The following is a 17,791-nucleotide window of genomic DNA, read 5'->3' on the forward strand; positions in this document are numbered from 1 at the left end:
TATATTTCCGGTTGTGCTCGTCCTGTCTGTCCGTGCTGAAGGTGTGGGATACTGGCACTGATTGTTTTGTGGACGTGACCACGTGTATTATAAATCCGCTGTGTCAAATCAGCACCTTCTATTGCTACTACACACTGCTCAACTCCTATTGATGAGGTGAGGGTGATCAGCTGCATCTGATTGAGTGGGTTTGGTTTGAGGTCACATGGTGTTCGCCCACTCTATTTGTATCCTATTTTATAACTTGTTAGCTCTGAGGAAGGGGGAATAGCCCCCGAAATGCATCAGTTATCAAGGTAGCCTTCTTTCGTGCAATCTGCCTTGTACCTTTAATCTAGCTATTACCATGTGAATAGTTTTGTATGTCAATTTTCATGTTCATATTTAATAAACGGTAATACACATGGACAAGACGTTGTCTGTCTGTTTGTTTTGCATCTCTTGTGAGAACTTCCCTGTGGCCTTTTGATGACGGCAGCCTGCATACAATTGATGTTGGAGAACATTCTATTGGGAGTCTGCTGAGCGCTGTGGTGTGCAGTTTTTTGGAACATTGGTATAGGAAATGGAACAACAGTCATAAGAAATCTAAACAACCAGAGACATAAACCCACTGACAGCTGTTCAGTGATAATAAACTGTCTCAGCCTAAAATCCCCCAAAGCCACTATATGGACGTCCGTCCGTCCCCCCCCCCCAGGACGGGAGGGCCCAGCCGGGGAAAGCGCCCGCCCCCCCCCCCCCCCCCAGGATGGAGAGCACAGGCCGGTGAACCACCGCTAGCCCCACTCCCCATTCATACAATGATAGAATAAGCAAGGCAAAGAAAAAACCCAGGCAGTATAAAAATGTAAATCAGCATAGGTACAGCCAAATCTAAAAAAAATTGAAAAAGACATCAGTAACCAGCTTGAGTTCCACCAGCGGCAGCTCACAGGTTCCTGAGAAGGAGGAGAAGGTGCAGCAGTAGAAGGCTCGGCTAGCCAATCGGGAACAGGCAGCACAGGAATGTCCACGAACTCAAAGAAAGCCTAGAGCTCACTGTGGTGTAGGGTAAATGATGAGTTTCCTCTGCGGACAATGAGGTGAAAGGGATGGCCCCAATTGTACATCACGCTTTGGTCTTGCAGGACAGCCAACTGTCGCAACATGTGCCTCATCTGCAAAGTTTTGCGGAAGACATCCGGATAGAGGTGAATAGAAGCACCATTAAATTCAAATGTGCCCTTCTGCCAAGCTCTCTGAAGAATCTCCTCCTTGAGGGTATATGAATGTAGACGGCAAAGCACATCTCTTGGCTGTGCCATGGTGGAATTCCGGGGTCCAAGGGTTCTGTGTACTCTGTCAATCGCTATTTGCGAACGAGCAAGACGTTCCAACAGCATGTTGAAAGTGCCAGTAACAGTAGAGCGCAAATCAGAAGGGGCAGTGGCTTCAGAGATGCCCCTAATACGTATATTCTGTCTATGGATGTGATTTTCAAGGTCATACACAAGCAACTGTAAATGAGTAATGCGAGAAGACATAACTCCACAGGAATGATCCAAAGCATTAACAGCACCTTGAAGTGAGGACTGACCCTCTTCCACAATAGAAACTCTAGCCTCCACCTCTGTTGTTTGAATACGAACACAAGCAATGTCCTGTTGTAAAGGATGTTCCACTCTGGAGGCCAATGCCTCAGTCATTCCAAGATGGTAGAGTTTGGATAAGATGCCACAATGCCTTTTCCCCAGGTGTAGTAGCAGCCAGAAGCTCAGAGGGGAGACTGACAGGCTGAGGTCCATTGCTCTCTCCTGCTACAGCAGTGTGTGACACAGGCTGGGAGAGATCCACATGAGGGGCAGCATGGGACAGCGGTATATGCCCGCGATCACCCTCAACCGAGTTAGAGCAATAAGAGGGGAGCAAAGAGTGGGTAAACCCCGGGGACAGATCACTGAGTGGAGACCAGGGCAGCATGGTGTATTCTCCTACCGCACGAGCCGCAGCATGGGAATAAGAGGGCTCAGATGATATCACAGGCCACCGGCCTCGAGGGGGGGGCGCGGGCACCATCTTAAGTGTAGGAGCAGCAGGGGCTGACTACTCCCTTTCAGGAAGCTATCCATGGCGTTGTCAGGGCAGGTGGAGGAATGTCCCTTGTTACTCTTTCTCCCCGACGTCATGAAGATGCAACAGTGTGGTTTGTTAGGTAAGGCTGTCAGGCTATATGTAAAAGTTGCTGGCCCGGGAGCTCAGCAATCGTGCGGCTTCACTCTTCCAATGCCGAAGTCATGCCCCCTCAAAGGTAGGTTTTTTTATTTGACTAGATTTGTTCTATATGATTTGAATACATTTATTTCTGTCATATGTTGCTTAAAATGAATGTAAAAATGTTTTTCCTAAGCAATCCTGATAACTGTTGACATATACTATACATGTTTTAATTATTCGAAGTGATATATTGGTTACTAAAACTGTTTTCATCTATGTATTTTCTTTATAGAATCTCTTCATGGGTTCAGAAAGAGGTAAATATTTAATTTGATATTTTTTATTGTTTTAAAGGACATTTTGTTTATACACTATACATATAAATAGGATCAGTTTCATGTACATACTCTTAATTATATTTGTCAACCTTTTTGCAAGGTATACTTTGCAGTTGTGAATGCATGTGGATATTTGCTCATTGCCGGCTCCTACTTTGCATTAGTTCTGCTCTTCTGCTGTGTCATTTTTAAGAATTAAAAAATAGGTTTATTAGCACACTTATAGAACCTGGTTTCCACTGACCGTATCCAGACCCTCCATGAAGGAAAAAATAGAAAAATAAATATGCAGTGTGTATATATCATCCAGCTCTGCTGAGAAATATCTCACCAATTTTTGTATGCTAGTTTTTATTTTTATATTTGTGGATTTCTCTTCCATTACCATCAATCAAGATTAGGGTTGCAACAACTAATCGATTATAATCGATAATGAGAATCGCTGTCAGCTATTCTCATTATTGATAAGTTGATTTTCGATTATTTTCTGCTACCGGTGGCACTCTGCTCCACCATTTTCCTCCTTGCTGGGAGCTGCTACATGCTGCGGTCTGTGTACCGTTCAATCAGAGGGGAAACAGAACGCTGCAGCCAGCACCCAGTGGAGAGTAGAAACCGCTGTGCCTCTGCACATCCCTCGCTGCCGTGCCCCGTTACTCCTCTGCTACTGCCGTCAAAACTCCGTCAAACTTGTTCTGCAAAACGAGATCTCGGGAATAAAGGTATTGGCCACAAACGGCTGCAACCTATATTCAAATTTATTAGCTTCCTGGGTCAGTTTTTATAAGCCAAAATGAGAACAAAAACCAGTGACGTTACTTCTTTAAAACCAATCACAATTGTACACATAGGATTTTAAGACTTACAAAAAACTTCCGGTTGCGGCGCCTGATGCACTAGACGAGCGGCTCCGAGCTCCGTCCTGTCAACCGCCAAAGACATCATACCGGAACCTTGGCCGCCGTCCGCCGGTCACCAACAGCTTGCCACCCGCTCCCCTGTCATGGACAGGTATCTGGAGCGCCAACCAAGAGCCCGCAGAGCCCTCCCAGGGAGTCAGATAGACGGAGGGGAAGGATCCAAGATGGCTGCTGACGATCTGCAGCATGAGGAGGACACAGGTATGGGAGAGAGTGAGTCGGACTCTCTGATGCATGATACCCCCCACATTGATTATAAGCTGATCGCTGCAGAAGTGACCAAACATCTTAAGGCTGATATGGCTAAAATTATTGCGGACACTTTACAGTTGCACTTGGGCAAGCTAAATGCGACCATGGAAGCGCAAAATACACGCATCACTAGCATGGAACAACGCATTAGCAATGTGGAGGATGACGCTGCTGAGTCACATCGTGCATACGGTGACATGACCAAACGCATACACACCTTGCAAGATGAAGTGGACGATTTGGAAAATCGCTCCAGACGCAATAATCTGCGGGTCATTGGCGTCCCGGAATCCGTGAAACCTGTTGATCTGAGGGCGTTCTGCGCCGCCGCTATACCCAAAGCCTTGGGCCTGTCCGCTGCATGCAAGGTTGAGAGGGCGCACAGGTTGGGATCCCCTAGAGATGATGCCAAACCGAGACCAGTGCTAGTACGCTACCTTGATTACTACGATAAACAGAATATTTTCCACACCTACCGCACTCAGCGCAACCTCGTGGTGGATGGTCTAAAGCTACAACTTTTCGCGGATTACTCTATGGAAACATCTAAATTGAGGAGATCATTCCATGAGGTATGCCAATCGCTGGTTAGACACCGCATAAAATTCGCTTTACAATATCCAGCAGTGCTCCGCTTCTCCACGGAGGATGGGAAAGCATGGCGCTTCACATCTGCAACGCAAGCCCAAAAGTTCCTCGATTCCTGGGGGAATATCTCTTCTTCATCCCCGTTAAAAAGCCCTCCCCGGAAAAAGAAGGCCTGAGAGCCCGAGAGGGGGTCAAGTTTGGATATACTTACGGAGAAGATTGGTGATGTTGCGGCGCGGAGGTTCCGGGCCTGGATGGTGCTCTTCTGCAGGTACTTTACTGATACTTCGCTCTTTTGTTTTTGTTTTGATTTTTCTCTACTCTTTCGTTGTTCATCAAGTTTCACCAGGACTGATAGTTTTTGCCCTTTCTGGATGGCGGGATGGCGCGATATACAAGCTCACTGAATACTACTGCGCTGACGCAACCCCGTGAAGAACGGCCTCGCTCTCACGTGTGGTCAGCCCCTTTCCGCTCGCATCAGGAAAAAAGGTAGTCACTTACAATGGACGTTTCTTTTTTTGTGTTTTTGTTGTTAGTACTTTTTCGCCAACACACTCATGGAGTCAATCTCCTGCATCTTCATCTCCTGCCCGATGGATCACCCCTTAATTCTTTTGCACATCAAAGGGCACATCCACTTGTGCCACAGGGCCTCTTCGGGAGAGCTGGGACGCCCGCGAGAGCCCCCCCTTGTTGCCGACATTTGTCGCTAGTTATCATTTACACCCCACTGTGGTTGTTATGGGACCCACCCTGAACATTGTTTCCTGGAACGTTAAGGGGCTGAGATCTCCTAATAAACGACGCCAGATTTTACGTCATTTGCGAAAGTTGAAAGTGGACATCGCCCTTCAGGAAACTCACCTTAAAGAGCCCGATATTTTATGCATGCGACAATCCTGGGTGGGCACGGCCATTGGTGCTCCAGCTGCAAGGAAATCTGCTGGGGTAATTACCCTTATCAACAAGTCATTGGCGCATTCCATCACCTCCCACAGCTTTGACCAGATCAACGGAAGATGGTCTATGCCAGGGGTAGCCAAACTCCGGCCCTCCAGCTGTGGTGAAACTACAAATCCCATGATGCATCCCTCTCCGGGAGTCATGTCTGTGGCTGAGAGAATCTTGCAATGCCTCATGGGATTTGTAGTTTCACCACAGCTGGAGGGCCGGAGTTTGGCTACCCCTGGTCTATGCTCTCTCTACAAATGGGACCCCACCCACTACACCTCTGGAATGTGTATGGCCCTAATGCGGACAATAAGTCCTTTTTGGATCACCACCTCTTAAAAAGTTTGTCACTCCCACCCTCCCCATTTCTCCTTATTGGCGGAGATTTCAATGCTACACCATCCACGCCCGAGGACCGATCGTGGGAAGTCCCACCTGGTACCTCGTATCGCAATCCCCAGGATTCTCGCTTGGCCACTTGGATTGACTCGATAGGCCTTACAGATACTTGGAGGCACCTCCATCCTCTGGAAAGACACTTCACCCACTTTTCCCACGCCCTCGGCTCGTTGTCACGTATAGACCTGTTCTTTGCATCCTCCTCCTTGATGTCCAAACTGGAGTCTGTGACTATAGGGGATATGGTGATCTCAGATCACGCATCAGTGCTGCTTACTCTAAAAAATATTGGTATGCCTAGTCACCCCCTCATTTGGAGGTTCCCCAATTATTTGGCGAAAGATGGAGCGTTCCAGGCGGAGCTTCAACAATGGTGGAGTGACTACGCTGTTGATAATGCTGCTCATGTGTCTGACCCTGTATTGTTTTGGGAGACCGCAAAGGCGGTTTTGAGAGGACGTATACTGGCATATGCTACTGTGAAAAAAAGGCTGATCAGGAGGAGGTATGCGGAGGCGAGCACAGCTGCCAGGAGATCGTACATTGACTACAAACATGATCCCTCCCCGACACATAGGGCATCTTGGCTGGCGGCCAAACATGCATGCGACCATTGGCTGCACCAACATGACCTAATACTTAGAAACCCGGCCGATCTGGCACTCTTCAAGTTTGGAAACAAGTCGGGCAAATTGTTAGCTAACCTGGCTCGTGGTGGGCGAACTTGCTCCCACATCCTGCAACTAAAAGACGAGAAGGGGGTGGTACACTCTGACCCTTCCTCGGTAGGCAATATTTTCAGTGACTTCTACAGGAAACTGTATGGGCCCGAGCAAGGTGACTTGCCCGCTGGTGCTCAATTTTTGGATTCTCTAAAATTACCTTCTTTGTCTGCTGAAGACCTCGAATGGTTGAATGGCGATATCACTATGCCAGAGATCTTGGAGGTCATTAAACACTCCCCCCTTTGCAAAGCTCCCGGCCCAGACGGTTACTCGGCGGAATTGTATCGATTACTGGCTACTGCCATAGCTCCTACATTAGAAGCCCTGTACCAGGGCATAATGTCCCGCAAGATTTATCCCCCCACTTTTAATTTCAAAAGTTTTTATTGTTTTCCAAAATAAAGAAATTCCAGCTTACATAAACATCATAAACAATGATATCAAGGCTGTACATACAGCCCTATAAATCAAGAAGGACTTAAGCACATTACAATCTGTGTTATGCATGTCGCAGGAAATAGACCGCACACAGCTAGACACACAGTGCATGTTAATCAGTCATCTATTACAAACTATAAAGCGGTGGTCATACCACCTTTCAGGCTTTGCCTGAACACAGGAAACTTATGAAGGAGACTTGGTTCAAAGAAGAGGGGATGGAGAGGGAGGAGGGGGAAAAAGCAGGGTGGGTGACAGGGGCTACAGGTCTGAAGGAGAGTTAAATAGTGAGTAAATCTAAATGGAAATTTGGGGGCATATAGGAGACAACCCAGGGCTCCCATATTTTTTAGAATTTGGGCAATGAATCTGACTGGATAGCCGACAGTTTCTCAAGGAACATAATCTGTGAGACTCTTGGTTTAACTGCTGCAAAGGGGACCGAGGTCGTACGCCAAGAGCGCGCAATCACTCTCCTGGCTTCCGTTAGGACGTAAGTGACTAGTTTAAATTGAGTCCACGAGCATGACACCGGTTTCTTCCCGAGTAACGCCTCAGTCGGATCCTTAGGGAAGGAACGACCTGTTACCGTGTAAATTAGCTGATACACCCTAGACCAGAACCACCTGATCTTGGGGCACTCCCACCATATGTGGAGGAAGGTCCCGTCAGTCTGACACCCTCTAAAGCAGAATGGGGACCTGGAGGGAACTGCACGGGCGATCCGCAGAGAAACCAGATACCATCTCAGTAAGATCTTAAAATTCGCTTCCACTGCCCGTACACACGAAGAAATTTTGAGGTCGTGCTCCAGATTTGGGACCATGTGTTCTCTCCAATAGGTCCTCCCAATTCCTGTTCCCACTTGAGGGCATAGGGGGGGAGATCACTCTGTAGAGAGTCCATCAAGGACGTATACAAATGTGATATAAGACCTGGGCCTTGAGGCTGAAGCGTCAATAATTGTTCAAATGGGGTCATAACCGTCAGGTCCCTGGTCGGTCCAGCACACTGCCTCAAAAAGTGTGTAATTTGCATGAATTGGAAAAGATTCCTGGATGTGAGTTGGTGTTCCCCCTGTAATTCCGAGAATGATACAATCCCTTCAGCTGTATAAAAATGTCTAGCTTGAGCTAGAGATCGAACTGCCCATTTACGAAAAGCTGAGGGATGTTCATATCCCGGAGGGAACAGGGGGTTCCCCTGTATAGAGAGAAGAGGTGTATGTGGAGAGATCCATCGCTGTGAGACCTTATGGGCATCCCATAAGCGGAGAGTGTGTTTAGTGATAGGGCAGGTGACAGTGGTCCGCATTTTGGGAGGCAGCCACGGCAAATTTCTTAAGAGTATGGGATCACATAGATATGCCTCCAATGAGACCCACAAGGGAACCTACTTCTCCGAGTGCCACATAAAGAGGGGAACCATCTGAGCTGCTGCATAGTATTTCTGGAAAAGAGGGAGTCCTAGGCCCCCCTTCAATTTGGATCTGTATAATACTGTCCTAGCAATTCTGGGGATGGAGCCGGACCCAATGAAACTCAGGATCTGGCGTTGGAGTAGGCGTATCCTATACGCTGGGACCGGGATGGGTAACACCCTGGCAAAGTACAAAAATTTCGGCAAAAGAGACATTTTCACCGCTGTGATTCTTCCTAGCCATGAAATACGGTGTTTATTCCAGGAGTTCAGGAGCGAGGTCAGGTGAGTAAATAATTTAGGGTAATTAGCAGTATATAAGGTGTCTTATGTCGGGGTTAAATGTATCCCTAGGTAGGAGAGCGCGGATTGTACCCATGTATAGGGGAAGGAGGTCTTTAAGGAGTCATATAAATCGGGTGGTAAGGATACGTTTAGCGCCTTTGTTTTGCTTGGGTTAATTTGTAGGCCTGATAGGGTTCCAAATCGTTGTAGCAGTGGCAAAAGTGAGGTCAGTGACTTAAGGGGGTCGGAGATCATTAGAAGCACGTCATCTGCGAGTACGCTGAGTTTATGGTGGTACCCTGCTACTTCTATGCCGTGGATCTCTGTGTATGCGGATAGCTTGGGCCAAAGGTTCGATCGCCAGGGCGAACAGGAGAGGGGAGAGTGGACACCCCTGCCTGGTCCCCCTGGAAATCTGGAATGTCCCCGACCTGAATCCTTGATACTGCACGTATGCTGAAGGGATAGAATACAGGGAGTCTATCCATCTCATGAATGATTGTCCAAAGCCCCAATGTCAAAGCACCCACCTCAGGTAGTCCCAGTCAATAGAGTCGAAAGCTTTAGTAATGTCCAGGGACAACAACATAAGTGGTATACGCCTGGAGCGAGCAATGTGGAGGATCAAGGATATACGACGTATGTTGTCTCCGGTCTGACGTCCCGGCATGAAGCCCACCTGGTCCCTGGATACCAGGGCTATGCCCTGACATATAGATTCAACCTGAGAGCCAATATTTTAGTAAGTAGCTTCATGTCTATATTGATTAAGGAAATAGGCCTATAATTTTACCAAGAGGAGTGATCGGCATGGGGCTTTGGGGTTAATCTGATGGCAGAGACCAAGGAGTCCCTAGGTGGTAGGAGCCCCTTTCGTAAGTCATTAAAACATTTAACCAAATGAGGGGCAAGTACATCTGAATTTTTTTTGTAGTAAAGGGCCGTGTAGCCATCTGGGCCCGGCCTTTTCCCATTGGCTTGCGTTTTAATGGCATTCTGGACTTCCAGAAGTGTAATTTCTGAATCAATATCTGACCTAGCTTCCTCTGTTAGAGTAAGAAGATTCATGTTTGTCAGGAAGGCTTCTAAGGCCGGTGGAGAAAATTGTCCCTTGGTACGATAAAGGGTTTGAAGATGGTTTTGAAATGTCTGTAAAATCTTAACTGAATGGGAAGTCAAGACGTCCCTGCCTACCCTCAATTGTATCGGGGTATGTTTGGGGCCTGCATCTTTTAGTCTGGCAGCCAACATCTTACCTGGTTTGTCTCCCTGTACGTAAAACTTGTGTTGTACCCAGCGTAACTGAGCCTCCACCTTGTGTGTCAAACACAAGTTCAGCTCCGTTTTAACAGACGCTAGGCAGGACCTATTCTCTCCCGATGGCAGCCCCTGGAAAGCCCGAGAAGCCTTTCCCAGTGACCGCTCTAAGTGGCGTATACGTTCCTCCCGCTTCTTCCTAATACTAGATGCCAATGTCATCAGTCTACCCCTGATAGTGGCTTTGTGTGCCTCCCAGACCACCCCAGAGGATGCCACCGAGGGAGCATTGAGAAGAAAGAATTCAGTCAAGGCCGCATTGACGGAGGTGTACACTTTGGTATCTGTGAGCAGGGAGTCTCTGAGGGACCAAGTGACTCCGTGTGATCTAGGCAGGGAGAGATTACATGTCAAGCTCACCAAGTCATGATCGGACCACGCTATAGGTAGAATTGCGGCCGATTGTGTAAAGGGGAGTGTTGATATGTGCAGAAAAATGTGGTCTATACGAGAAAACGTATTATGCGGATTCGAATAAAAAGTAAAATGTTCCTTCGCCGGGTGCAGTTCCCTCCAGGCATCCGCCAGGCCATATTCCGCTAACAGCAATCGGAATCTGCGGGCTGCAGGCAGTAAGCATGGGGGGAATAGTGGGGTCGCCCGGATCCAAACGGTCAGCATGAGGGTGTATCAGCAAATTTGAGTCTCCACACATGATCAGGGTTACCTCCAACTTAGCGTCAATTATTGTTAGAAGGTTCGCAAGGAACTCCAGCTGTCCAGAGTTGGGCGCATAATACGATACAACCGTGATGGGGACATCATGAATCGAGCCCTCAAGTATTATGAAACCCCCCATCTGGGTCTGTGATAGTGTCCCGGCACACGAATGGGAGCGTTCTCCTGAAAGCTATAAGGACCCCCTTAGTTTTCGTTGGGGCCGAGGCCAAATAAAAGTTGGGGAACGTGGAATGAAGGAACGTGGGGGGAGAATACTGTTTAAAATGAGTTTCCTGCAGACATATCACGTCTGCATGCAGGTATTTAAATTGGCGGAACGCTTTAACTCGTTTATTTGGTTGATTGAGCCCTTGGACATTAAGGGACACTATTGTAAGGGACATGCCTGCACTTAGACAATCAGAATCAGAAGATAAGGAGTAGGGCAAGATGGGAAGAAAAAGGAGAGAACCAGGGAGGGAAGTAGCGAGGGAGGGCAGTGAGCAGGAAGGGGATTCGAAGGGAGAAAAGGGGGTTTAGAGAAAAGAAGTGGAAAGAAGTCTCCACAAGGAGGGTCCACACAAGTCTCGTGGACCGAAGTAGTCGCTCGTCAGGTCTCTGCTAACAGCAAAGTCTGAGTGGCGAGATGTGAGGCAACATGTATGAACCGGGCTAGGCCCCTGGATCATATCCAGAACATGAAAAAATAATCTGCCTGCACATAATACTGAAACATATAAAATCTCACACAAAATTATATGAAAACTTTCAATAAAACCAGACATCCGATATCAGGAGAACCACAGCAAAATAAAAGTAAAATAACTCAACCGGAGCAAGTGAGTCCCCGCATGCAATGACCACGCAACTCCAGGCTCATATTGTTCATGTGGATATACCGTACGGGAGCCGGATTTATGACACTCCGCAGTGCCATACCTAATCAGGGAGCGCATGTGGGGAAATCCAAGTACCCAAGCAAGAATACTGAGGGGGTGAACATCAAACCTGAACCAAAAGTTCCCTCTGCCCCAGCATAGATTCCCCTGGCCACCTCAGTAAGACAAATCTTCAGGGATTGAACTAAAGCATAGTCTTCCTACCACACAGCCAAAGATTGCCAGGTCGGGGGGGTCTATCTATCCCTACTGAGATGTCCCGGGGGCCACAGATGACTCCAGAGACCCCTCAGCGTAGACCATATCCGAATGAGGGCCCCGCTCTATCTCCCTCCGACATAATGGTAGACCAGTCTATTACAGCACTGGCGGTGGTTAAATCCATGTCGATCATGACGAGGCAAAACAGGGTAGAAACAGAACAAAACAATCCAAACAAGCTAGAAACTCGGCGGGAGAGAGCTCCCGCATATACTCAGCCCAGCACATCCGATTCTTGGGAAGGGGTCAGGGAAACTGTCGGCTCGGCGAGTCGTCCTCCGGAGGAATGGGATGAACGTGGGGTCCCCTGTCCGCCATCCAATCTTGAAGACGAGGGGCCCAGAAGGTCCACCGGCAGGTTGAGGAGATTAAGTTGTTCCAGGCAACGGGTCGCATCATCCACCGTCGTAAAAGTATAGGTCTTGTTCTCGAAGAGGAATTGGAGCTTGAACGGGAATCCCCACCGATACCAAATCCGTTTTGATTGCAAGGTCTGGGTAATCACACGGAATTCCCTCCGCTTGGCAATCGTTACCTGTGAGAGGTCTGAGAATATCTGGAAGAAGTAGCCCTGGAAGTGGAGGGACGGGCTTTCTCTCGCCGCCTGGAGAAGGCGCTCTTTTGTGCGGTAGAAGTGCAATCGCACTATAATGTCTTGTGGGGGCCCTTCCGCTGAACGTCTAGTCAAGGCCCGATGGATCCTATCGAATTCCAATCTGTCTATGGGTAAGTCCGGGGCCAATTCTTGGAACAGAGCTGTGATCGTGGATTGTAAATCATTCACGCTCTCAGGTACTCCCCGTATACGCAGGTTCGTCCGGCGATCACGGTTCTCAGCGTCTTCTACCTGGGAATGCAGGGACAGGTTGAGGTTGCAAAGGCGTTCCAGTTCGTCTTCATGTCCCTCAATGATGGTGGTAATATCTTTGCATCTGGACTCTAACACCGTCGTCCGCTTCCCGATTTCCCGGATCTCCCGGACCAATTGTGTTATTTGTTTGGACATCTTGTCCAGGGCCTTGTGCAATGTGGTTTCGAATTGCGCCATCATAGCCATCTGTTGGTCAGGCAAGGGGTTTATAGGATCGTCGCCAACTGGATCCATGGTGTCTACTGAGGACCTCGTGTCTTCGTCCGGCGGGGGTGCTCTGTACGCGGATCTGCGCGACATCCTACCCAAGGCCTCATGCAAGGTCGATTGGCGTGGGCTTCTTCTTCGGGTAAGTGCGACCCATTTTAGTATTAGTCGGTGCACCGAGTGATCCTCTCTCTGGTTCCGAGGTGTTTGAGTAGGTTCCGGCAGTTAATATCAGCCGTAAGATCTGTAAGGCGCCCAGTCCGGTGCGGAGCCGATTAAACCGCGGCCATCCCGGTCAGCCTCGCGCATGCGCCTTATCCTCCCACTTTTAATCACGCTTATATCCGCTTACTGCCCAAGAAGGGCAAGGATCCTGTGCAGGCTGGATCATACCGACCCATCTCCCTACTCAACTTAGATGCCAAAATGCTGTCCAAAATACTAGCCAATAGACTGGCAGCTTTTTTGCCGAAACTGATTTCTCCTGATCAGGTGGGGTTTGTTGCAGGCCGGTCGGCTGTGTCCAATATTCGCAAGATTCTCATGGTACTGGAAGACCACCGGCTGAACCTGCCTTCTTCGCATCCTATGGCTCTTTTATCATTGGATGCGGAGAAAGCTTTTGACAATGTTAATTGGCAGTGGTTGTCCATGGTTATGCAACGTATGGGATTCTCAGGTTCATTTTTGAGTTTTATTACTACTGTCTACACGTCCCCTCAAGCATGCATACTTACACAATCAGCTATGTCATGCCCATTCCCACTGTACAAGGAAACGAGGCAGGGATGCCCGTTGTCCCCTTTGCTCTTTAATATAGCTTTGGAACCGTTATCTAGATCGCTTTCATTCTCCCCGACATTCCGGGGGAGTCGCTTGGGGCCCCATGAGGTTAAACTGGCCCTATTTGCGGATGACATCATTCTGGTGTTGTCTGACCCATCCACGCTGGTACCTGACGTGCTCAGACTCATAAGACACTATGGGTCGTTCTCGGGACTAAAGATTAATTGCCACAAAAGTGAACTTTTGCTTTTGTCCCCTGGGGAATCCATCGACACATCCCACTGGCCTCCTGAACTCTCCATTCACATCCAGAGACGAGCTATAACTTATTTAGGTATTCGTATATCCACCAGAGCCACACATATATATCACTTACATTTTATCCCCTTGTTTCAGAAGATCATTCAAGAATTGCATAAATGGTGTGACCTTCCTCTCTCTATACTGGGCAGATGCCATTTGATGCGCATGATCAGCTTTGCAAGGCTGCTGTATCCTATGCAGACGCTCCCTATACTCATTAAACACAAAGATATTCACAAGTTGTATAAAGCATTTGCTACTTTCATATGGAGAGGAAAGCGCCCGCGCATAGCCATGCACAAGCTACAACAACCCAAATACTTACTAGGGGCGAATATACCCGACATTAGACTTTATAATCTAGCGAGCGTCTTTAGACATGCCAGAGATTGGGTGCATGGGACTTCACACTTCACAGACCCGCGCTTAGATCAAGCTATGGTGCATCCTTGGTCTCTCTCAGGGGTCCTCCACACTCCGTGGAAAGCTCTTCCCGCACTCATCAAAACGAACATCCTTCTGCGGGACACCATAATTACATGGAGGGAGGTCAGGAAACTGTATGGGATCCCAGGGGTGGTCTCTCCTCTGCTGCCGCTGGTGTCCTCCCCGGCATTTACTCCTGGTAGAGAATCAAGGGTTTTCTCATTTTGGAAATCAAGGGGTATCTGCACTTTACAGGACATAATATCACCCCAGGGTATGTGCAAACAGTTCAGGGAACTACAAACAACTTTTGGGATACTAGATAGCCACTTCCTACAGTACGCCCAGGTCCGCCACTTCACCCAAAATAACCTTCCTAAGCCATGGTCTATGACAACGCATACGTCGTTCTACAGACTTTTAGAGGGTGATTTACTAACCTAAACACACGCACGCACTAGGTGCGTGTGATTTTTACACAGCAAAACGTATTTATCAACCAAAAAGTCTCTAAAAGCATATTTCCACTAATGCCTTATATGGAAAAATCATGCACATGATGCATATATAATGCTGCTTCACAGTTTAGACAAAAATGGTTAGCTCATACATTTACATTCCTGCATTCATCAACGCCAGCAACACAATGTAGAGCTAATTTACACAACATCACCTTGCAATTCATGCAGGGCTTTGCACAACACACCTGCTGGGTGTGTACACAATACAAAGGTGTCTAGATTCCACCAATAGATCATGCTGGGAGGGAACACACTACAGAGGTGTATACTTGTTCGTGGCGTGTTTTATAAGGTTAGTAAATCAACCCCCTAGACTCACCCACACAGAAGGTATCCCTCTCGAGCATTCTATCACACATTAGATCCTCGGCTAGTTATGATACTCCCCCAGTATTTCCCAGACATGTCCATAGATGGGCGACACTTCAACTACCTGCGGAAGAGGCGGACCTGGTGCTACTCACTGGGTGGCTATCGCTTCGGAAGGCCATCGTATGTGAAACATGGAGGGAGATTCAATTTAAATTGGTACACAGAGCCTTCTATGCATTCAATCTAAAGTTCGCATGCACCCCACCGCATTGGATAACAGCTTGCCCTAAATGTCGCGCCACCTACCCAGATTTAGACCACCTGATATGGCTCTGCCCCCAGATTCAGCAGTTCTGGTCGGAAGTTTTATCCTTCATGCATAACAACAAGGGCAACTGGAGATCCTGTACTCCTGCTTTTTGTTTATTCCACGCTATACCCTCGTCCCCCTCTGGTGCTACACCGTTAGAATACCCCTCCCGGTGGGAACATTTATGTCTACTGGCAGCAAAAAAGACAATACTGATAAATTGGTTACTTCCCTCCCCACCTACCTTGGTGACGCTGAGGGAACTCCTTCGCAAACTGATGTCATTGGACAAATTAGAGGCACAGCTCACCCAGGAACATACCGCAAAATGTTTTAACACAGTCTGCATTCCTTATGGCTGAGTTAACACCCGAACAATTGAAGGATGTAATGGTTACGTTCCAATACACAAAATGGTACCTAGAGAACAAATTAGCCGGGTCATTGGGGTCGTCGGACGTTATATAGGCTGCCAAGGGGGTTTCGTGTATTGCACTTGCCTCAGGTTGTGTATGACTATGCCTCCTATTTAGGTCTCGAGTTACAACCTGTATCAAAATGTGCTCCCTAGGCAGGAGCTCCACTTCCATTTCGTACAGTGTCGAGTTGGGGACATTGTGGCCCTTATAATACGAGTGTGTTGGTTTTTAGTTTTTAGCTTCTAGCTTCAAGTTTCTAGTTCATAGACCCAAGGGTCAATGTTTCGTTGTTATTCATTCTCTGGTATGCAAATGTTTTCTCTACACCCGTATGCCGGGTTTTATATCTTTGTATTTGTATATTTGTACTTTTGTACATCAATAAAAATCATATGCTGAAAAAAAAAGACTTACAAAAAAACAGCTATATATGGCAAGAAACCCCCCATCCCCTCCATGGGAGACACGCTTATGTAAGAAATTAACATTCCTGTCCTTAACACCATGAACAAAAGACCCTTCTTTTAAAGTAAATACATCCTTTTGGAATATATAGTCCAATATTTGATATGAATTTTAAAGAATAACTCTTAACAGTGCCCAGTACTGGCGGACTCTCCTGGCGGACTCTAACAGAAAATGGTATCTCCGCCAAATACTGCTTCCCTGCTCGGTATCTTCCTGGGAAGCATATACCCTCGTTTACCCAAGAACTGGACAACACAATAAATCAATAAGCATGAATCACGCCCAAACCAATAGAAATAGATAAAAACAACTGTCAAACAAAGTAGTAAACCCATAATGCACAGGGGCATTTAGACCCGTATCTTATCAGTCTCCGTGTCTGTTAGGGTCTTTGTGCCTGTGGTCAGGAAGGTGGAGGAGTCAGGCAGATGACAAAAGCATCCCAACATAGTTCCAGATGCTTCGGCTACTTTCCATATGCAACCCCCCATGGCAAGCCCCCTCTCACACCTCCCCCAAGTCTCCAGGTAACCCTGCTGTGAAGCTCCTGCAGCCCTTGTGTCCGTCACACGTTCCTCCTCTGCTGCCATGCCCCGTTCCTCCTCTGCTGCCGTGCCCCGTTCCTCCTCTGCTGCCGTGCCCCGTTCCTCCTCTGCTGCCGTGCCCCGTTCCTCCTTTTCTGCCGTGCCCCGTTCCTCCTTTGCTGCCGTGCCCCGTACCTCCTCTGCTGCCGTGCCCCGTACCTCCATTGCTGCCGTGCCCGCGATCCTACTCTGCTGCCCCCGTGCCCCCTCTTCTACTGGTGGTATAAAGCCAGCACCAAGTTTCTTATCCATCGGCTGTGAGAAATAGCCAACCTGCTATTGGCTATTTTAAACTGCAAAAGCAAGCTGGCTATGGCAGTGGGCGGGTGCATTAGCCAGCTTGCTATTGGCTATTGCCGTTTAAAATCGCCAATAGGAGGCTGGCTATTGCTCCCAGCCACTGCATGCTGTCTTTACATTCAGCTGCCTCATCAGGCAGCTGTCATTACCAGTGAAGTGGAAAGGTGACACTAGGGGTCTAATAGACCCCTAATGTCACCTTAACGAGAACCTGTCAACTCTAATGTGCTATCATGCAATAGCAATGAAGTTTAAAAATAAATAAATACAGGTCTATTGTGAACTTAACATAACTTTGCTATGTATCTCTCTAACTACAATATCTTCCCATGTGCTATAACCAGGCTTTAACCCTTTCGCTGCCAAGCCCTCTGGAACATTTTTCAAATCAGCTGGCCAAGCCATTTTTGAATTTTCTGCAATTTTTTCCTATTGATTTGATTTTCAACTGCTGCGTTGCTAGCGTTTGTAAAAGACCCCCCAAACCATATATTTTCTGAAAGCGCAGGCCCGGTAGAATAAAAAGATGGTGATACTAAATTTGTAGGCCCTGCGATAATTGTGCAAATGTTTCTCAAATTAATATTAAACCGATAAAAATACACAATTCAATTGATAAAACACACTAAAATA

General features: G+C 47.6%; 1 protein-coding gene across 1 annotated transcript in view; it reads left to right on the plus strand.

Moving 5' to 3' along the window:
* Positions 1-17,791, plus strand: part of LOC108796423 (UPF0505 protein C16orf62-like) — a 503,129-nt gene that overhangs the window by 97,520 nt on the left and 387,818 nt on the right. Inside the window, exon 6 of the mRNA XM_018567896.1 lies at positions 2,489-2,513. Coding sequence (XP_018423398.1) covers positions 2,489-2,513 — 25 coding nt within the window. The remainder of the gene's footprint in view (positions 1-2,488; positions 2,514-17,791) is intronic.

Source organism: Nanorana parkeri, unplaced genomic scaffold (genome assembly GCF_000935625.1).
Source record: "Nanorana parkeri isolate BGI_ZX_2015 unplaced genomic scaffold, ASM93562v1 scaffold1113, whole genome shotgun sequence".
Taxonomy (NCBI): domain Eukaryota; kingdom Metazoa; phylum Chordata; class Amphibia; order Anura; family Dicroglossidae; genus Nanorana; species Nanorana parkeri.